Source organism: Larimichthys crocea, unplaced genomic scaffold (assembly GCF_000972845.2).
Source record: "Larimichthys crocea isolate SSNF unplaced genomic scaffold, L_crocea_2.0 scaffold82, whole genome shotgun sequence".
Taxonomy (NCBI): Eukaryota; Metazoa; Chordata; class Actinopteri; family Sciaenidae; genus Larimichthys; species Larimichthys crocea.
In genome coordinates, this window is record NW_020860793.1 from 392,158 (window position 1) to 415,394 (window position 23,237).

At 41.6% G+C, this 23,237-nt stretch overlaps 1 protein-coding gene across 8 annotated transcripts in view; it reads right to left on the reverse strand.

Moving 5' to 3' along the window:
* Positions 1 to 22,197, reverse strand: part of tcf4 (transcription factor 4) — a 217,649-nt gene extending 195,452 nt beyond the window's left edge. For 2 of the 8 annotated variants that reach the window (XM_019276200.2, XM_019276206.2), the window contains exons 1-3: positions 21,193 to 22,195; positions 20,799 to 20,837; positions 16,858 to 16,930 (exon numbers count right to left, since the gene is read on the reverse strand). In XM_019276200.2, the coding sequence (XP_019131745.1) occupies positions 16,858 to 16,930; positions 20,799 to 20,837; positions 21,193 to 21,294 (214 nt within the window). In that variant the 5' untranslated portion in view covers positions 21,295 to 22,195. Of the gene's footprint in view, positions 1 to 16,857; positions 16,931 to 20,798; positions 20,838 to 21,192 lie in introns of all 8 variants that reach the window. The other 6 variants (XM_019276203.2, XM_019276202.2, XM_019276205.2 and 3 more) reach the window with 6 other exon arrangements.
* Between the last annotated feature and the right edge of the window lie 1,040 nt (positions 22,198 to 23,237).

Genomic DNA, 23,237 nt, shown 5'->3' on the forward strand with positions numbered 1-23,237 from the left:
AAACACACACAGACTGCCAGATGTTCTTTAGCCAATGAGAAGGAAGCGGTCTGGTCTCCTCAGGTCAACCCACATGTGTCTCAGACAAACACACACACACATGCACGCACACACACACACACACACACACACAGTCATGATCTGACCTGTCTTCTTCTCATCAACTTTCCTCTTCTTGCCACATTCACTGTGTGTGTGTGTGTGTGTCTGCCAAAATGCACTATTTTATCAATGAAAGGTTCACACAAACACTGCCAGAGTTAGAGGATCCATTACCCCGAGCAAGGCACTACAGTAACACTGACACGGTTCAGTGTAAAGCTGCTGGTTGAAAGCTGCAGGACAACCATCTCTTTCTTTCTTTAGCAACACCATCTGATGTCATCAATAACTGCCTTTTAGCAAGGCACTTAAACCATCTGTGTACTGTGAACGCACCGAGCAGTTCAGTGGGAGGATAATAAAAATAAAGTAGAAATGTCAAAAACTAAAACAAGTGTTCCTGTAACTTCCTGTCAAATGGTGAGCCTCCAGCAGGTTAAGTCAATCAGAATCAATCCTTTGCTGACTCAATATTAGAGGTCAAAGGTCAAAATCACCCACTGATGTGTCGCTTAAGCTTGTAGAGAGTCAGTCACAGTGCTGCTCAGTCCAGCAGGGCTCGGTGTCTGTGTCTACGAAGCCTCCATCCTAAAACAAGACTAAACACACTGCGACTCTATGAAATAAACTAGTTTCACGCTGGACCAAAACACCAATTAAACGTCAGGGAAGAAGATCCAAATTAACAAAAACACAGCCAGAGATGGTGGCATAAATTTACTGCTGATATTGTCTGTGTGTGTGTGTGTGTGTGTGTGTGTGTGTGTGTGTGTGTGTGCGTGAGAGAGAGAGAGAATGTGTTTTGCAGTGTTTTTCCTTTTTTTCTTTTACAATGATGAACAAAAACACTAATGCCACACACACACACGACCATTACATGCATGCATACTTCTTTATTTTTCTCTCCATTTTCTCTTTCTGAATACACACTTACAGTACACACAAACACACAAACACAAACACACACACACACATACACACACATACACTCTGTCTGGCCCGTCACAAGACCAGATGGCACTAGGGGTGTTCCAGACAATTTACAGTCTGTGTGTGTGTGTGTGTGTGTGTGTGTGTGTGTGTATGTGTGTGTTTGTGCACGTATGTCAGTACTGGTATATGTGTGTGTGCGTGTGTGTGTGCGTGCATGCAGTGTGTGAAAAGGGGGGTTGGTTGGAAAATATATCTCCTCCACACACACACACACACACACACACACACACACACACACACAGGCACTTGGCAGTGCCACTCTGGTGCCAGCGCTGCCAAAGACTGAGAATAAAACAAAAGCCGGGACGAACCATCGCACTTGCATCCCTCCTCTTCTCCACCCCTAACTCTGGAGCAGATGGTTTAACCCGCTGATCTCTGTTGTGTGAAGGTTCAGTGTGTCTCTGGCAAGTCAACTCACATCATCAACTTTAACAAACAGATTCAGACAAAGACGACGCACGCGACACCGGCAAATTTGTTTTGTCCACTTTCATTCCGGTTTGAGGTGAACAGCTCGGAGGAGAAAGGGCAGAAGGAAACATGGAGGAAGTATACGATAATGGGGAGGAAACAGGATGTTGTTAATTCATAATGTGCAAAGACAAATTCCTGTGATGTAACATAAAAATCTTGTTTTGGTGTCAGCTGCAAAATATGTTTGAGGCAAAAGGAATGGAAGGAAAACACACTGCATCAAACATACGTCTTCTTCCAGCATGCCATGTGATGTCATTTCCTCTCCCTCTTCATCACATCCTACCTTGTTTCCCTCCATTTCTTCCTCCTCTTCCTTTTCTCTGAAATGAACCAAACTCAACGGGAACACACACCAGAGTTCATCTCAACCAAACTGATTCACACACCAACAGTGTTCCCATCATGCTTTGGGTGATGTCAACAAGAATATAATTTTGCCATGGTTAGCTGTGGGCAACACCCAAGCTTCCCTTCAATTTTAATTATATTTTATTTCGGGCTATAATTCAAATATTTTGACAAAGCTGCATCATGAACAGTTAATAATTTATCGGCTTCTCCACACTTTCTTTTTGTGCTATAATCGTAGATCCATTGCAGTGATTTCTAAGCGGTTACAATATGTTTTGACTGGGATTTAATATTTTAGGAAACTCCTTTATTCACTTCCTGATATCACACTCTGTCTGATACATACTAGCTTAGCTTAGCACAAAGACTGGAAACTTGGGGAAACAGCTAGCCTAGCTCCGTCCAAAGGCAGCTCTAAAACTCATATCAACACATATTGACATATTATAGCAAGTTTATTAAAGCCATATGTGTACAAACTAATGTTTTTTGGCTCCAAGCAGTTGCCAGGCAACTAGCAGAGGCTCCAAGAAGTTACTGTACCCAGTTAATGTGTTAATTAGTGAGCTTTAGGGGCGCTGGTAGGCCGATTTTGTTAACTTTGGACGGAGCCAGGCGAGCGCTTCGCTTGTTTCAGTCTTTATGCTAAGCTAAGCTAATCTGCTGCTTGCTGTAGAGCCTTAACAGACAGCAGAGTGGAGCTGATGACCACTTTCCCTGTCACTTTAAGACCTCCATAAAACACAAAATGCCTAAATTGCAGTACGGATGTAACTTTCATCAAGGCAGCTTCATTATGTTCTCGGTGAAAAGCGGCCTTTTCTCTCTTTTGAAAGTTGCTTGTCCTTCCCATCTCAGTTTTTTTTTACTTTTTAGCGACAACAATCCAGGATGCTTTACACTGAAAAATACAATCAGCCTTGAGGTCAGATCTGACATGCCTGTGTTTTGTGTCAAAAAGGAGGAACTGGAATAGGAAACGTGGAATAAGAGCAGGATGAAACCATAAACGTTGAAGGTTGGAAGGAAATACAAAGTTAAGGCACAATTCACGTGACCACAGGATGTTTTGCACTGAAAGAGCCTCAACAGGAGTCCCCAAAAATAAATAAATAAAACTTTGTCCGCAGTAACTGGCAACATTATGAGGACAATATGTGAGTCAACAACAGTTTGATGGTGTAGATGAAGCTGGAGACTTCGGAGGAGGACTAGGAGGAGGCGGATGAATGCGTGGAGAGAGAACAACAGCAGGAGAACAAAGATGACGAGGACAGGAAAAAAGAAAGAAAGAAGAAGAAGACAAGAAAAGACTGGATGAAAGAAGATGAAAGAAGGGATAGACATGAAGGACAGATGACGAGGAGAAAGAGGAGGACATTAATTTGAAGGGTTAAAGTGAAAATGAGGCAAATGAGGTCCAGTTCTATAAAAGAAAAAGAAAAGATGAGGTAAAAAAAAAATGATGAGGAAGAAGAGGAAAGAGAAAGAGAAAAGGTACATGCTAAGGAAGAAGAAGGAGGAAAAGGAGTAGGTTTAGGATGAAAAAGAGGACAAAGTGACTGAATGGAAGAAGAAGGAAGATGAAGAGTATGATGAAGAAGAAAACAAAAAGGAGGTGATGAAGAAGGTAGGGAAGCATGAGGAGCCTGACAAGTAAAGAGAGGTTAACAGATGAAAGAATGAAATGAGGAAGAAGAGGGAGGAGGAGGAAGTGAAGGAGGCTAAAGAGGAAGTAGGGATAAGATGAAGGAGGTAAAGGAGACCAGTGAGGGTGAGATGGCGAAGACGACTGCGACACACTTTGATTCCCAAACGTTCGTCTTCTCAATTAACAGCCACCACTTTCCCATAACACACCTCTTCTGCCTTCATTTTAGCCACTTACATACCTTCACAGACACACACACCACAGACATACACACAAGTTCCGATGGCGACATTAAACTCCCAAAACAATTTAGCTTGTCACACACTTACACTTACAAGCATAAACACAAACACACACACACACACACACACACACAGTCACACACACACGCGGCCGCCTCCCAGAATAAGTTGGCTGTCTCTAATTGGAGTGGTGTTTGTTTCGGAGAGGTGTTGAGCGCCGCTGTAATTGCCAGGCAGGCTGGTTGACGTTCCCTGTCTCTTTATTTCTTAAGGACTGGGTAATTAGGCACGGTGACTGCGATTGTGCCGCCGCCGCCGCCGCTACGAGCAAACAGGTGTGGGAGCAGGCGCCGAAACACACGACACCTTTGCCAACGTCACAGACCGACCACAGAGAGAGGAGAAGGGCTTTTTAACTTACGAGGGGGGCCCGGAGCGGTGAGGTTTCACTAAAAGATGCCAAAGACTTGCAGAGAGGGGGGCCGATATTCAGTCGACGTGAGCAGATTGGAGAAGAGGAAATGAGCAGATTGTGACAGTTGTGAATGTAACTAATAACTGAAAAAGGCTGAAAGGGAGCCATGCTTTGACCTGAATTCTCATACTGATGTTTAGCAGATAAAACGTGTATCATGTTCAGCATGCCAATGTCTGCTGATAAGCGCTGAACACAATCTGCAGCTGAGGCTGATCGGAAAAACTGTTCATTTTGCAGGTATCTGCTCCTAAATAAATAAAGACCTAATGACAACAGATCATGCGGAGAAGAAACAAACTATCAGATTTCATGGCCAACCATTTAACTCAAAACCACAAACCTTAACCTCATGGTGGTGCTTGATGAAAAGTCTAAAAGTCTTTAGGATTGATCCTCTGGGGACCATGAATATCTAGACCAGGGGTCGGCAATTAGCGGCCCGCGGGCCAAAACTGGCCCGCCATCAATTATATCTGGCCCGCTAGATGACGTTGATTTATTTTAAAATATATATATATTTTAAAATATATCTTTTAAACCTCATGTTTCCTGTCAAAAAACAACAATTTCACAGATTTCACAACATTTATTGAAAAGTAGCTGATAAGTAACGTGACAAAACAGCAGCCAGAACATCCTCGCAGCCTCTTTACTTGACGCATAGGTTGGAACACTAATTGGCACGTGCGTGCGCTGTAACCTGTGGAAAATAAAAGTGTCCTGTGTCCCTCTTGTAACGGACAACGTGAACAAATGTGTTTCATTAAATGAAAAAAAACAAAACCAAACAAGGTCGGCTCAAATATCAAATAGCCTAAAATATGAATGTGAATGCACATCAGCTGCAGATCTGCGCTGCTGTATACATTAGTTACGGCAGGTTGCTAGGGCAGGTTGCCTGTTTCATGACAGACGCAGTGGGTGTAATAACAGCACATAGAAGCAAATGAATCCCCCCCGCAAAGCATGGTCATGGCCCGCGATGGAATTGTCAGAAAAAAAATTGGCCTGGGTCCAAACTTATTTGCCGACCCCTGATCTAGACCAAATGTCATTGTCTGGACCAAAGAAGTAGACCAGCTGACTGACTGTTCCATCGCTAAAGCTAGCTAGCCACTAGCATGGATAATTAAAAGCTAGATTAATGCTAGCAATGGTGGAGCATTGTAAGCAAAGACAAAGAAATCAAAATCGTTGCTTTACTTTACTTACAAACTCATTTAAACTTTCTAATGAACAGAGAAAAAAGAACCCTCCATGAAGGAACCATATCACCGTGGCTAAAGATACTGGTTTGTGATGGCTGGCAGATGTCAGTTGAACTCTTTTACAAGGACAACTAAACAAAGGCTGTGTCTGCAATCATGAAATCATTCTTGACTTCACAGTTTGCCAGTAAAAAGCAACCACAAAAACAAAATGACACTGCCCAGGTCAGGCCATCTTTCTTTACCTTTCTTTTCTGTAGGCTATCTATGATCAATGGTAGTCAGCTATGGTTAGTGAGCATTGCAACGCAGCCTGGTTGCAAACCTCTCTCCCCACATCTTTGATTTCTCATCCAGTTATGATCGATTGTTGCAATCAAGCCAATAATGGCTTTGTATGCAGAATTAAAAAGGCTATGTCATCTTCCTGTTTCAGTGGCAGGAGAGTGTGGATGAGATGAACACAGCTGTGCAGTTTGGTTTAGGCCGACAGAAACAACAAGTCTTAAATTGGGATATATTTAATCAACAGAAACAGTTCACTGCTCCTAGTAACCGCTACCACGTCCTCTACAATATGTCAACTGGAAATAACATTATTACAACACATACTTCACTCTATGCACAGTGAAGACAGGTTGAATAATGAGGTGAAAGTCAAGTTTTCATAAAATGTGTAGAAAATGAGTTGATATGAACTTTGTTCATATTCAAGCTATTAAAAGAAATAGAAACCTCTTCCTCTGTGTCATTTTGCTGTCCGTCTTCCTAACCGCTCTCCACATTTAATGATTGGTTTATACTGTTCTTTGAACATACAAATCTGACAGGTAACCTGCTGCAGGTGTACAACAGATGCTTCACTTCTGACTCCAGCCAAACGCAGATGAAGACCAGCAATTAAACATTGGCTGCCTGTTGACATGCAGTCAACTTATTGCAAAGTGCTTCAGAGCAAAACACAGACATCAACTGTCATCAACCCTAGAGAGACAAAGCTTAAATTTAAATTTAGATTTGACACGTCTGAACCTTTCAAACCAAATTGGGCAAACTTTAAACCTGCAAATTACTAAAACCAAGATTACTGGGATGACTTTTTAATGCCTTGGTCTCGTCTGGGAATCGACTGCATTTTTACTTTTGTTTTGTCTTGCGCTTAGACAAAGAGAACTGACCAGTAAAGACCAAATCTACTGGAATATCACTTCATTGCCTGTGCATTGTATGAATTATTTGTTCATCTTCAGATTTCAAATTTGGTTTCCTAAATTACAAAGACTTCATCTACAGCACAGCGTCCAAAAGAACACACAGCGGCTCGTAAATACTTCAAGGCGATGCAACAACCAAGCTTCACCCAAAGAGTTTTCATTAACATTAGTTGCCTAAGTACAATGTCTTGTCTTGGACTTGACTTGGTCTCGGTTTAGTTGGTCGTGACTGCCACACTGCTGGGAGGTATAATTAAAACAAGCTAAACGTCAACAGATTAAAGGCTATAGTACAGTAAACTACGGAGATCTCACCTCATAAAACTTTTTTAAAATTCAAGGACAGATCTGTTGAAACAAACTCAAGCTGAACTCAAACTTGCGTCTGGATTTGCTGGGTCTGCACCTGGGATGTCAGATTCCAAGGAGGCCAAAGGTCCCATCATTGTGTCAGCTTGATTCTGCTAATTTGATTAATTGTAAATTTGTTGAAGAACATGAGACGCAACTAAAACCTGAAACCTGAACCACCAATCAAGTTAAATGCAAAGCAGGTCCACAAACAAGGGGTTTACTCTGCTCAGAGTAAAACCTAAAACACTAAAAACCAACCACAATAAAGAGTTAACAAGCCAAACTAAACAACTCAAATCAAAGAAGAGACCAAACTAAGAAAATATAAACTAATCTAAACTTAACAGCTCAGCCCAGCTCAGCACATCTCAGCATCGTCTTTGGGGAAAACATATGGAGCGCCGACTCGGTAGCGAGCCGGCCCGTCGAAGCAAGCGGCACGTCAATCTCTTGAGCTTTAAAAAAAAAAAAGAAAACACAAATCCATGCAGAGTTCTCACAGACGCTAACCTTGAAATCACTGCCATTATTAGCAGAGTCATTATTAGCATTAGAAAAGCAAATGGGGCTAATAATATTTGCCATTATGGCTAAAAACGCCTATTAATCCCTAATCCGCACCACAATTAAGAGCATGGTTGGGTGTTTTTGTGAGTCGTTCTGCATCCCCTTGCCGGGGAAACGAGACAATTTAACAGCCTCAAAGGCATAGAGGTGGGAGGGTGAGGTATTAAGCGACTGGATCCTGCTCTCCATCTCTATTTTTAAAGCGATCAGCCGGGGTGTTTTTTGAGTGACAGGCGTAACGGAGGCAGATTTGACTGGAAAGAGACAAGAGGGTGGCGGTGGGGGCGTCGCTTGCTGCGTTGAAGCGCGTTATCTGTCTCGGTACAAGTGCATCAAATCAAATGGGAGAGGGGATATTATTAAAGCAACCCCCTTTTTTCTCCGCTGTGAACTGTGACTTAATAAGCTATGCCAATTAGAGGAACAAAAATCAGGCATGCCATCGGGGCTGTATCTATCCTTGCCCAAATTTCTCTGCTAATGCGTGAAGCTCGCTGGCAGAGGCGACAGCGCTGCTGTGTTTTTCCTGTTTGGCTTTGACAAGAAAAAGGAGAAGAGGAAGAGGTGGAAGGTTGGACAGAAATTATGTAAAACAGGATAAAGCTGATTGATTTTCTGATTGTCTCCCAGAGAGTTGATGTTTTTAAAATCCTCATGCTCATATTTTGGATTTGTTCTTATCGTCAATGAATCCCACACAGAAACCAACAATGAACGCATCAAATCAAATCAAATCAATTTTATTTGTATAGCCCAAAGTCACAAAGTACATTTGCCTCAGAGGGCTTTACAATCTGTACAGGGAGTGACACCCTCTGTCCTTAGACCCTCGGTTCGAGTGAGGAAAAACTTGCCCACAAAAACCCTTTTAACAGGGAAAAAATGTGGAAGAAACCTCAGGAAGAGCCACAGAGGAGGGATCCCTCTCCCAGGACGGACAGACGTGCAATGGATGTCACGTGTACAGGACAAATCAACACAAACATATTGTACAATGACTGATAAAATGACAATGAATTATAATGAATGATAAAAATGATTACAGTAATAGATATGGTAGTAATAATGACAGTAATAATATATGTAGTGGGCGTCATGCAGGATCACAGCAGCAGCCACGATCCACGAGAACCTGCTGGACGACAGAGCACAGAAACTCCGGGGAAGTTTGGTTAGTAACATGCATTAATGAGACATGTCCACAGATGGAGAGATATGGAGAGATATGGAGAGATATGGAGAGATATAGAGATATAGATATATATATAGAGAGAGAGTGAGATATAGAGAAATATAGAGAGATATATATATATATATATATATATATTATATATATATATATATATATATATATTTATATAGAGAGAGAGAGAGAGAGAGAGAGAGAGAAAAGATATAGAGAGATAGAGAGATAGAGAGAGAGAGAGAGAGAGAGAGTTTTCGGTAAGGGAGATGTGTACATCTTCAACCAATACCGTGCCTGGCTAGGCATAACCCTCGGTGGGGTCCCCCGGCAGTGTAATCCTATGGCAGCATAACTAAGGGATGACCTGAGCCAGCCCTAACTATAGGCTTTATCAAAAAGGAAAGTCTTAAGTCTATTCTTAAAGGTGTTGACCGTGTCTGCCTCCCGAACCCAGAAAGGTAGTTTGTTCCACAGAAGAGGAGCCTGATAGCTGAAAGCTCTGGCTCCCAATCTACTTTTGGAAACTATAGGAACCACAAGGAACCCAGCGTCCTGAGAGCGCAGTGTTCTAGAGGGGTAATAAGGTATTATGAGCTCTTTTAGATAAGATGGTGCCTGACCATGAAGAGCTTTGTAAGTAAGGAGAAGAATTTTAAATTCTATTCTAGATTTAATAGGTAGCCAATGCAAGGAAGCCAAAATGGGAGAGATGTGATCTCTGATCTTGGTTCCTGTCAGAACACGTGCAGCAGCATTCTGAATTAACTGCAAAGTTCTAAGAGACTTATTGGAGCAGCCTGATAACAAAGAGTTACAATAGTCCAGCCTTGAAGTAACAAATGCGTGGACTAGTTTTTCTGCATCCGCCTGAGAGACAATGCGTCTGATTTTAGCGATGTTACGTAAGTGGAAGAATGCAGTCCTCGAAATTTGTTTTATGTGGACGTTAAAGGACAAATCCTGATCAAAAACAACTCCAAGATTCTTTACAGTGGAGCTGGAGGCCAGGGTGATCCCATCTAAAGTAACTAAGTCTCTAGAAAGAGAGTTTCTGAGGTGTTTGGGTCCAATTACAAGTGTAAGTCTACTGACAAGTGTCGAGTATCCGCCACTGAAAATAGTCCCCAACAATATGTACTCCCGTGTGAGCAGCTGTTTCAGGAAGTTGATGAGCTCAGAGGAGGATTCGGGCTTTGCAAAGTCCAAGTCCAAAGTCTTTGTAGGACACCAAAGCTCTGGTATTTCCTTTCCATCCCTCCTTCCTTCATTTCCTTTCTTCTTCCAATGAATTTACCCTTTCCTCTTAACTTCCTTCCTTTCTTCCTTCACTAGTTCCTTCTTACTTTGTCTCTTTTCCCTCCCTCCTTTCCCCTCCCTCACTATTCCCTTGCTTCCTTCTTACTTTTCTTTCTTTCTTTCTTTCTTTCTTTCTTTCTTTCTTTCTTTCTTCTCCTCTCCTTCTTACCTTTCCTTCCTTTCTTCCTATCTCCTTTTCTTTGTTCCTTTCTGCTGACACTCGAGGAAACATTTCCTCTGTCTCTCGTTGCCAACTGTATGTTCCATGGTAACAGGGATGATGGTTTGCCCTCCTGCCCCCAAAGCTCCCTTCCCATCACCTTCTTGCTCCCAACTGCACACACACACACACACACACACACACACATATTTAAAATCTCTTCAAATCTCTCAGACACACATTTTCAGCACTCATTCTCCTCTGAACGTACGCATTTACACTCTCTCTGTCACACACACACACACCTCAGGCCTCTTCCAACACCACTGACAGGGAGACAAACAGCGGATCTGAGAGGTTAAAACAGGGTTAAAAAAAAAAAAGAAGGGAAAAACACCAAAACCAGCCAAGGCCTGAAATAGACGAGTAGCGGTGGCAGCGGTTTTGACAGGCAGAGTGAAGCCGCTTGCTGAACGGCTTCATCCAGGAGGAGATTAGAAACACACACAGAGTTTGAAGTGTGCATTATCTTTCCAGGGATGATCCCAAAATAAACAACAACAACGGCGAAATCTCCCAATAATTAAAATGCCTAATCCACTTCCTGGTTGGCGATGACCGTGGGCTGAGCGTGTCAGCCGGGACTCGTGGGGATTGTGTGGCGTTTATGTTTAGATGCTTTTTTGTGTTTTAAGGTGAATTTATCGCCAAAAATACAAGGACTTATATCGAATGAGGAGAGAGCTTCAAGAACTGAAATTTATTCACAGCATTGTGTGAAGCTTGTCATTTCGAAAATTCAACCTCTGCATGAGACATGTTTGGAAAAAAAAACCTGTCATTCCTTATCCTCAAACGCATCAGATAAACCAAATCCTAAAAGCTGTTTTTATTCCTCTGCCTCTCTGCGTGACTGACATGTTATTTTTACACAACACACACAGTGTTTGCTGCTTTCATCCAGCCTCTTGTCTCCTTTATGTCCTAATTTTGCTGCTGATGTTGTCGTCTTTAGCCCCGTGTTTAGCAACCTCCACCTATTTTCCGGCGCATTGGGGTACAAACTGTATTCTTTCTGTTTGGGATTCTCAACGTTGTGGCCTCAGTTAATATAGAAGATTAAATGTTAGGATGGAAATGAATGTGCCGGAGTGTGTAGCACCAGGTATCAAATCTCACTATAATCATATTATACAAATTACATGTTAAATCTTCCCTTGTAGAAAACAGATGGGAGCTTTTTTTAATGTCAATAAACTGACATTTGGGTTCAATCCATGTTTAAATTTACAACAAATAAAACTTTACAAAAGAAAATCCTTCCAGCCACAGTGGTTCTAATATTAGGAGTGTATCAACACAAACAGTTGGAGGCACTAACTCTCCACTCGGATGCCATTAAACCATTGACAATATATTTAAAAGAGTAAGAGAAAGTAACTATAAAACTAAAAGTAAAACAGTAGTTATGATCCAAATATGACATTTCTGTTTGTTTCATGTATGACTATGAGAAAGGTTAGAGTCTCCTCATCATTCCACACAGATCTGACGTTTGTCGCTCTGGTGAACGTTAACGTTCACATTTTACCTTATCTTGATGATAAACCAAGTTTTGCGCCTCACCCAAACATAAAAACTACTAAACTTGGTGCCAGGGGTGTACGTGTTGACTAATTTCAATTTGATTTCATTTCTGTTAGATGAAGTGACGTGAGGGCCGTTTTTTACATTATCAATAAATGTCAGTAAATGTGTTGGGATATGACTGAAATGGGAAACATTTGGACGTGAATGTGAATGACGAAATGTAGATTCAGATTATGATGTTACAGCTTTCAGAGAGCAGATAAGGTGATGTTAGCTAACTGTCAGTCAGCATGTACAGAGAGCCTGACGGCTATTTTAGAATGTGATTGGTTGATGTCATCGTTGCATTACCATCCTCTGATTATTTTCCTCCAAACCGCCAAATGTTACCAAAACTATTTTTACCTGCAGAATTAGGTATAGTCCAAAGTCTGTTGATTACATTTTAATTCAATTCAATTTTATTAATATAGACCCAAATCTCATGACACTTTCCATATAGAGCAGCTCTAGACCATAGCTTATTTACAGAGACTCAACAATTCCCACCATGAGCAAGTACTTGGCGACAGTGGCAAGGAAAAACTTCCTCAACATCTTTCTTTAGCATACAGTAGGTTACTAAGTCCTGGTCCACTGTCTCTTCCGGTACAAATGAGGTTGTAATGCAGCTGCAGGTATAAACCTTCTTTTTATGTTTACATCAAAATATTGCATATCAACTATCAGTCTGCTGTAACATTATACAGCACACATGACATATGAAGCTACAATCAAAGACACAAGCACAGCTACATGACTTCATATAAAAGAACCTGGTTCACTTCTCTTCAATGGCAGCTCATAAAAGCATACAATAATCATTTTAGAACTGTTATGTTCTGTTTTTATGCCATATTTTAACCATTCAACCAAATCTGGTGAAGAAATTCTGAAAAGTTTTGGTTGGCTGCTCCTCCTTTGACAGACATCATTTGTAACCTGTTAAGGTCACAAATCTTTCTCAAACCCACCGGGATAAAAACACCAATGACATGCTGCTAGAACAAAAACATTTTCTGCCATTAAGACAATGCTGCTGCAGTTTTTTAAATGTCAAATCAATTCATATCAGCTGATAAGATAATACAGTTAGAACTTGACAGGAGTGAACGAGAATGTAAAGTTCCATCTTTAAATACACCTTCAACTTCTCTGATATCTAAAACCAAAGATGTGACGGTAAACCTGAACCTGCATGGACCCGGTTCAGTGTCGGCGCGTCCCAGCCTCTGGCCTCGCCCCAGCCTTTTGAAACCACTGCTCTCATGGTTGTGTAGGTCTATAGAGTTCTAATTAGCTGCATTCACAAACAGCGCCGGGCTCATCAAAATGCAGAGGCCTGCAGAAAGCCACAGCAGGGGTGAGCGCAGAGTGTGTGCGCGCGTGTGTGTGTGTGTTGCATCTCGTACATGTGGGTGTTTAGATGTGTGTGCACGAGTGTGCGTTTGTGTACAGGGAAGAGTGCACGCGTGTGACACCAGTGTGTGTTCCTGTATCAAAAGCGAAAAAAAAGAAAAAAAACAATCTCAAAATGAAGATACACATCTAAGCAGCAAAGCGAGGCCTAACAACCGCTACAAATTCTACAAAAATTGAGCCGGCCTCTTTTTTTTTTTTTTCTCCCCAAAATCGGAACATTTGTCGGCCCCTTCCTCGCATTTGTATGCACGGCACGGAAGCAAATAACAGCGGCGAAAACCGCAGAGCACAAACAACAACAACCACACAACGAAGCAGTAAACAAAGAAGACGGCTCGACATCTCTCTGAGTTCCAGCCAAAAAACAAAATGGCTTCCGAACGCCGTTTACAGGCAAATAACACAAGCGGGAGCAACACAAACGACCCGGCTGCTGTCTGTGAAAAGCTTCCAGGAGGAAGATTCTTAAAAAGAAAGTATTGTCCAGCTCTGGGGGACGGAGGCTGAGCTCATCTTGTACGGACTGAGGACGTTACATGACACGTGGTAGAATAAAATATACGAGGGAACGCAGCACAACACAGAACCTGATGTATGAGCACAGCAGAGAGGTCAAACATAGAACTGTACATCCCATCATAGAGACAGCAGGAGCATGAATCTGTCAAGCGACGACAACACATATGATCATCTTCAGCTAGATCGGCGGTTCTCAAACTGTGGGGAGGGCCCCAATGGTGGAACATAGAGCTGCTGCAGGTGGAGCATGACAGACCAGGAGCAAAATATTTAGTGAAGCACATTTGAAATTCTGCTCTGTTGACCTGTTTTTCACAAAAAATCTACTTGAATCCATTTTTATTAGTTGCCTCTCCTGTCACTGTTAATGACTGACAAAAATGTATTGGATTAGGGCAGGAGAGATGTTATTTTTTTGGCTCCTGAAGAGGCCAGAAAAAGTTTGAGAGCCACTGATCAGCCAGGAGTTTTCTCTCTTTCTGTGATCGCTCTGTAACAGACCCGTCAGGATGCATTGTTGTGACATTGCCTCATCACTTCATGATCAAAGATTTACAGACTTTTTTTCAAAGTGGAACCACTCAGCTGATTTATTAACACATCTGCACACAGACACACATAAACATACCTCGCCAACTTTTTTCACAACTCACTGATTGACTAATTCAGTGAGCAAGCGTACAGACAGACACCAAAACACCTCACAGCAGTTTAGAACGCTAACAGAGGAGTGTTCTGTCGTGAGGTTGAACGTATAAATCCACCAGATCTGTGTTGGGCAAGGCTGAACCAGGTTCAACGTTCCCGCTGGGTGACCCTGCAGGTTTTTTGCAGAGTCCGTGCCGTTCGCACCTACTGCATCACCGAACTGGCCTCATTCACATTTTTTATTTTTTACACACAGGGCCACAGTCATCCTGAACGTGGCCTAAATGACTGACTGAGTCACTCACTAACACACCGAGTAATTACACACTGACGGACTCTTTCGCTAATGAACTCACTCAGTGGCGTCCAGGCTGACTGGATGGATGGATGGGTGAACGAATGAATGGCTCAGTGTATTAGTGAAAGAAGTGCTGACTGACACATGAAGCGCCTTTTCCAACTCCCACACTAATACAGTACGTGCCTGACTGGATAGAAGCATGAATGAATGAGTGAAGGAAACTGAATTTAAACTAACTCATCACTCACCCACTCGCTAAGTGACTGACCGGATGAATGAATGACACATAACCAACTAGTTTATTCCATCACTGATGCAGAGTGGTGGATGAAGATCCTTTACTTTAGGAAAAGTCGTGATGCCACGACCGTTGTGCTTCACCTATGAACGACGCTTGGCTTTGCCACCGCGCTCAAGGAGATCCAAACTTTTCTCGTCTGTTGTTCCTCATTGGTGGAACGTCCTACCAGTTCCGACAAGATCAGGGGCGTCCCTCTCCACCTTCAAAAACCTCCTGAAGACCCAGCTGTTCAGAGAGGACCTCCTCTCCAACACTACCAACAACTGGACATGTTAAATCTATCCCCCTCTACAACTGTCACAGTGCCTACCACATTAACACTAACATGTCCTTGTTGCATTGTACCTTGAGTGTTTCCCTTTTTGTAAGTCGCTTTCTATGAAATGACTAAACGTCATTTAAATGTAATGAATACTTGTTTTTAATCTTGATTCATTTGATGGTCATTTTCTCCATGAACTGATCCATTTGTATTCTTTACATTTGTAAATTATCAGAAAATTGTAAGAAATGCTGTAACAATATCTCCGAAGTCCAAAGTGACGCCTACGCAATGTTTGTTTTGTGCAACCAACAGTCCAAACCTCAACATTAATACAAATAAATAAAAATAATTCAAATTATTAAAAGGAAAAACAGCAAATCCAGGAAACAGAAAAATATCGACTAACGAAAAGATTGGCAAAAGAACAAAACTCTAAGCTCTGTGTGTTTTATGCAAAAGTTGTCATATGATTCCAACATTTCCCTGTGGACGAAGTACAAGTACCTCAAATTTGTACAGTATTTGAGTAGATGTTTAGTTAAATTACATCACTGCTGAAATAATGAAAGACACACATAAATAAACATACCAATGATTAAGTCATTGACTGATTGAATGATCACATTTAGAAATAAAATAACTGAGTGAACCTTCACATTCAGACACTCCATACCCACAACATCTCAAAGCCACCAGGCCTCACCACAACAAGTGCCTGTTCTACACCAACAACATCACTGTGTAGAAAAACACAGTGCACTGATATCCACAACACACACACACACACACACACACACACACACACACACACAGGCAGGAAAGAATGAGAGCAGCAAATCAGAAAAACAGGAAGTCTCCTTCAGGAATGAACTTGAGCAGCTGAAAAACAACGTGTTGACCCCCAAATAAAGAAACATGAAAAATCACCTGAAAACATCACCAGACCATCCACGTGTCATCAACTGTGACACCACACAGTCACATACGGAGACAAATCAACCTCTTGTCAAATAGTCCCAAATAAATGCAGCATTTCCTAAAAACTACAATGTCCAGATGATATGGGAAATTCTGTGTGTTTCTAAAATAATAAGTAGTAATCAAAGTCATATAATTAACCACATCTAAGAACAATGTGACGTTTTAAGCAAAATATTGGGACAGAAAACATCAACCAGCTCCACAACAGCACCAACCAGATTATTTAAATAATATATGAGCAAGTTATTAAAAAGAAATCCTGCAATTTTTTCCAACTCTTCTCAAAATAAAAAGTGATCCACGAAGCAAAACAGCATCAAACCGCCAAAAAACTGCATCTGCATGTACAGAACATGGTTACCAACACAGGAAAAATCAAACAGCAAGCGAAGCAGCAGCGAGCAGGTGTAAAAGGAAGGAGAGGAGGAGGCTGAGAGAAGGAAGGAGAAGAAGAGGAAGAAGAAGAAGGAGGAGGAGGAGAAGAAAAAAAAAGAAAAAGGCTGACGTACTTGAGCCGGAGAAATGTCCGCTCCCCAGGGAGGTTGGCCCGTTCTTTCCACTGCTAACAGGAGGGGAAAACATCTACAAGACAAACAGAGCGCACATTACCTCCGAGAGCACTGACACTGCAGACAGCAAGACACATCTCTACAGAAACATCACTGCAGCTACACATGAAAAGCTTCATTCCAAAACAACGTTTGGCTGCAAAAAATGCTGCTGTCAGATTCAGCTCACATTACAGTCATGTCAGAAAATATCATCAGATTTATCAGAGTTTTTATTTCTGCTTTCAAAATAGTAGATCTCTTGTTTTGGAGGGAAACTCTTTGTGGATATTTACCAGGAAAACAAAAAGGGTCTGTCATCACTGGGGCTGGGTTCCACTCCATTTTGTTTTGGTACTAATGCCAAAATGATATATTATTTTCTTTATCTTAGTTAAAGAAATATAAATCTGGATTTCATGTTCAATTTTAAGACGTTTGCTCGAATATGTTGCAGCCTAAATTTGGAGAGATTTTGATTGAAATCGGGAACTATTTGATTCAAAAGAAACTAAACCAAATTATGAATCTGACAAGAATTGGGACGAATTCACTGTTTGTGAAGTCTCAAATCTTTGCTGTCAAGTCATGTTTGACAAGTCAAAGGTTAGTCTTAAGTCATGACAGATAAAGTCTAGAAAAAAAGTCCTATGCAGTCAAGCAAGTTAAGTCCCATATCAAGTTCAACAAGTCCTGAGTCAAGTCCCAGGTCATGGTACCCCACGTCAAGTCCAACAAGTCCCAAATCAAGACTAACATATCCAACGTCAAGACAGGTGAGTCTTGAGTTTCACAGGGGGTAAACCCCAAGTCAAGTCCAAAGTCAGGTCGAACGTGAATACAGGGAAACATCAAGTGAGGTTCCAATTCCAGACTGCCATCAATGCCATCAAGTCCCACACCAGGTCCAAGTCCTTAGCTTTGTGTTTCATCCTAAAGTTGTGCCCGTCACCAAATCTAATACCCCTGAATGAATGTGGGGTACAGTCAGAAGAGAACATTTACAGAACGTGCTGAAAGATTTAAATTTCCTTTAAATAAACTTTATCGCATTTAACATCTAACTGATCAGTCAAACTCATTGTTACGCTTGAAGAGCTGCAGTCTAAAGTCACTGGTCACTGATGTTGAAGTCAAAGTTGAGTCGTGAGGTTGCTTGTTAATTCCAAATCATCAAATTCAACCCTGATGGTGGTGAGACTTGTGCCCACACACATTTCAGTCTGCACTCAAAGTGCACAAAGGTTCGATACCCAGCCCTAATGATCGCACAGACCCACAGCTCAGAGCTGAACACAGATATGAAGAGTTCATTTTTCATAACACTGTGGGAACTTTTTTTGGAAGCAGAAAGAGATCAAATTCCTCAATAGGTCATCTGTGTGAAACAAACAGGATGACTTAAATCACCTGCTCGTCTTTATCTTACATGTGTTTCCATTCAGTGTCACTTTTGCCAAATGTTGGACGGCTCTTTTTTTTTTTTCTCTTTGGTTATTGTTTTGTTTTCTTTGGAATGAAACACTTCATATCTACTTCATATCTGACTCAAACATATGAGATGATCATCAGAACTAGTTACCATCTGCTCTACACATCTACAGGAAAACCAAGCCCACGTTAAGACAGAGAGACTGAGGCTGAATACGGATTCTTGTTTTACTGTACGAGCTACTGTGAAGCTTCATGGGGGGGACGGTTCATGTTATCAGAGTGAGACGTCTGACAACCCCCTGATAGATAACTCTCTGGATAAACATCAGGCCTGTGCGTGTGTGTGTGTTGCTGTGTTTGATCATGAACACACTCTGAGTTTCACACTTTCAGAGGATTTGGAGGGAAATGATCTGTTTATTATTTTGAAGTGACCGCTCTGTCAGTCAATCAAACCCTGAATGAAACAACAAATACTTGATCTGTCGTTGTTCTTAACGCAGCCTGTGGGGCCTGTAAGTGTCTGTGTTGGATAATGAGGCTGCTTGTGCATTCGATCTCCCTCACGGCCCTACGACAAATAAAGAGAAAACAAATGTTCTCGAGCTGAGAGATCTGATTATGATTATCAGCAGGTCTATCGATATCCCAGTCGAGGCACTTTGAGCTGCTGGTGTCAGCTTGTGGGCGTGCAGAGACAGATGATCGCATAAATTAATGCGACCGGCTCGCGTTCATAATGAGAGGAGACACACTCTGGCTGCTGCTGCCCTCCTTTGTTTGAAGATTTTTTGCAAGGAATATAATTGAAGACAGGCTGATTGACATTTTTGGAAAGCCGTAAAATATGAAACACAGAAATAATATTCCTCTCATATGCCTGAGGAGTGTCTGTCTGTCTGTCCACAATTATAATCCTATGTTATTTCTATAAAGAGAAGAGCATTTATGTGGCATTAATGAGGAGTTTATGTTGATTTAATTAGACTTAATTGTTTTGTTTTTTTTGTCAATATTTCTGTCGAGCTTTTCACTGCATTTATGGTACACAGGCTTAATGCTATATAAATATACAGTTATTAATATTCCAACAGAGGTCTGTTGTGTCTATATGGGTCTCAATAATGCATTTAATAATCCTATTTTCTGCTTTCTTTCCAATAAACGGTGGCTATAAGTTTAGAAATATCCCTGTAATATTCTCACATGGATTAACATATGTCTGTGGTACTCCATTATGAATTTAATTGTCTTATTGTTAGCATTTTTTTTTTGTAGCAGCACATATTTTTAATTATTATAATATTCCTATAGCTTTAGCTATTCCTGTGTATAATATTCCAGAGATGATAATGTTTATGGTGTGTGGATACACTCTGTAGTATTTCTATAATATAGACAAATCACTACAGTGCAGGTGATATTATCCCTCTTATGAATTTAAAAACTCTGTCATAGCTTTCTAATATTTCTATGATGCTCCCACAGAGTCACTTGCAGTGTGTCTGCAGGCCTCAGCTGCGATTTTATGATATTTGTTTATTGCATTAACAATCCAATACAGACTGAGGGAGACATTTATGGGGCCTTTATCTGCGATTTTAGAATCTCATGCAGCATCGTGTCGCCTCATTCTTTTTAAGCTCTCCTCATATTATTCCACGTTAATAGTTCCTCTCCGGTGATATTTTCAAAAGATATTCCAACAGTCCCTCCCGTTGTGTACGCAGGCCTCAGCTGTGATCTGATTTGTTTATTGCATTAACATTCTTGCACAAACTTACATTATTGCAGAGGCTCCCTCTCTTCTATTTGCATCACCAGCCTCATTCCTATAGTTGTGATATTTTCTGATATCATTATTCATGCTGTCTCTCTGCTCTCATAATGTGATTGATGCAAGTCCCTCTCTTTTCTCTCTCTGTCTCTCTCTCTCTCTCTTCATTTCGGGGTGTTTCTGATTTTTTCCTCTCTCTCTCTCTCGTCCTCTTCAGACCAAAGTTGCTCCCAGAGGCGGAGAGGCGCAGAGAAAACATGGTCGAGAGTGGAGGGGTGGGTGGTGGTGATGGAGGGGGGGAGTGGACACTGTTTCCTGTCCGTCAAGTTCACAACACTGAGGCTGATCTTTTTTTTTTTTTTTTTTTTTTTACAGATAAATTCAAATAAAAACGCAACTTTTAAAGAGAGTCATGAGTTTAACAGACATTTAAAGTGCGGTGACACATTTCTCTCCTTTCTATCTGCCTGTCTGCCTGTCTGCCTGCCTGTCTGTCTGTCTGTCATGCAGGTTCATGATTCAACATCGAAGCTTTTGCATGTGAAATATTCAGCAGAGCCCGGTGCAGAGAGCACAGAGCAGCCCATAAACTCACACAGAAAAGAAACATTTTCTAAAACCTAAAGAAAAAAAAACCCAAAAAGAAACTACAACAGGAAGGAAAAAAAGGACTTAAAATGAGATATACTACCATGGATGTTGGGAACATTTTCAAATCGCTGTTTCGCATCTATAAGACAACAAAATTACTAATGCAGCATCACAATTCTCTGCACACACACACACAGAAACAAAAAAAAAGAAATTACAAAAAAAAAACAACAATATCCTGCAAGTTACTCTACATAAACACACAACTTTGTTTTTGTGCAAACAGTTGAACAGAGTGACTGAAGGCTATCATATGCAGGTTATGTGCCGTGCAACTCACAGCCTCTTACGTTAAACATGTAAACAGTGCATGGTCGCTGTATGAAGCCTACAGGACGCCTTGGTTTCTCTTTATTTTCTACGGCTTGTACTGTCATCATGCTACTCATTCTATGTCTTAATAAACAAACAAGAAGAAAGGTGAAGCTCCTTACCGCGCTGAAATCCAGTAAGTCACTCAGTTCCTTGTCTGTTCCCAAAGCTGCCATCCGCTGTTGATGATGCATTTTAGCAAAATCGCACGGACCTAAAAACATGGAAACAAATTGGAGAGATAGATGGACAGGAGAGGATAGGTAGACAGATTGATAGATGGAGAGATAGAGGGAGGGAGAGGAAGAGAAGAGAGGAGGAAGACCTCGGCTTTATTTTATTCTTTTCTCTTTTTTTTGTATTTTGCGCACAGCTCCGCTCTCTCCCTCGGATCTCTTTTTCCTCCACAGCGAAATAAATCCAGTAAAACAACCCTCAAAGCCTCGATCATAAATCTAGTTTTCTTTCATCCTCGGAGCAAAAAAAAAAAGGGGGATCAGTCCCGTGGTTTCCCTGGGTTTGGCAGCAGGAAATAAATCGCAAGAAGAAGAAAAAAACTGACAGGAAATAAAAAAAGACTGGGGGGGCGACCAGGACGGGAGTCTTTTCGCGAGTGTTTTTTTTTTTTTTTTTTTTGCTGTGTTTTTCTCTCCCACCACCCCCCCACCACCCTTTTTATTTAGCCACAAAAAAAAAGAAGTCCGACCTCTCCGCGCAAAGACGCAGTTTGTCCGCCGCGGCTGACTGTCAGGGCTCACACACGATATAAATAAATAACGCGCTGTGTCTCCGCGAGCCTCTCACAGGAGGAGAAGAAGAAGAAGAAAAAAAGAGAGAGATCACCTCAAAAAATGTGTTTCACAGAGAATGCGTGTGTGTGTGTGTGTGTTAGTGTGTGTCAAAGAGAGTCCAGGCAGCAGAAAAAAGGAGGTGAGCGCTGCTCCTGACCGGGGCTGTGGGTGCCCTCCGCTCCGGCTGCGGGTTGCTGAAGATCCCCGGGTACGCAGGACGGATCCCATGTGCGTCTGGCACAGGCTCGGTGTGATAAATGTGTTCGTGCGGCCACCTAGCTTACATTCTCGTCTAACACCACCGAGCACCGAGCTGAAGAGCGGAAAATCTGCGAGGAGGAAAGAAAAAAAAAAAAAAACATTAATTTGAAAGGGAAAAAAAAAATGTTTGTTGGTTTGATTGATTGGCTGATTGGTGCGGTGATTGGCTGCTTTGATTTGGATTGGGTTAATTGGGCTAATTGGGATTGGAAAAGGTGCCCCCCTCCCCTCCTCCCTCTGTTTGAACCCTGAAGAAAACAGAACTTTTTTTTTAATTATTCAAAAAGGTTACTAATTATTTCTGTATTAACTTGACTTTTGTTGCATTTTTCTTTCTATTTGAGACATTGTGAATCATTTCGGTGCTTTACTTTTCATACAGTCCTTTATTCTACATGTCTGAATGCAGCTTTATGTATTGGTTGGACTAAAAAGTACATCACTTGACCTGCACGGTAACCCCTCTATGGGTCACCACTTAAACCATAACACCAAAAAAACAGCTCTCTGGAAATACTTTACAGTACTCTGCTTTTTTTCTGTGTAGCCCACAGCCTGCAGGTATAAAATGACTGGCCTATTTCTGCAAATTACACCCTGCATGTGCGGGTTTCTTTTCGCAGAGGGGGAAAAAAAGCACACAGCAAAAACACACAGGTGCTTGCTGCGACATAAAGGCTTATTTGTTGCCATGTAAAGTGGTCCTGCCTGTTGGCCCTTCACAGCCTGTCGCTCTCAAACAAACTGAAAGCCGCGTAGCAGCTTCTACAGAAAGCAGAGGAGCGAAGAGAGCGCACATCCACTCATGGTGCTTAATGTAAGCATGTTTAATCCGCCTTGTGTTCCTCATCCGAGGTGAGTTTAATCAACAGTTTTTGTGTTAAAAGTGTTGACGGGACCATCTCGTCGGAGGTGAAGTGGACAGTAAACACACCACAACTCCCTTTTATCTGCTTTTTTCAAGAGCAGCACACACCTGACAGACACACATGTACACAGGCCAGGCCCTGAGGCTGATTACCAATCAGGGAAAGCAGGAAACTGGCCCCTGACCCCCTGAACCGCAGGGTCTCCAAAGAGCCCCACACGTGTCAATAGTTTTATTGTTTTTTTGG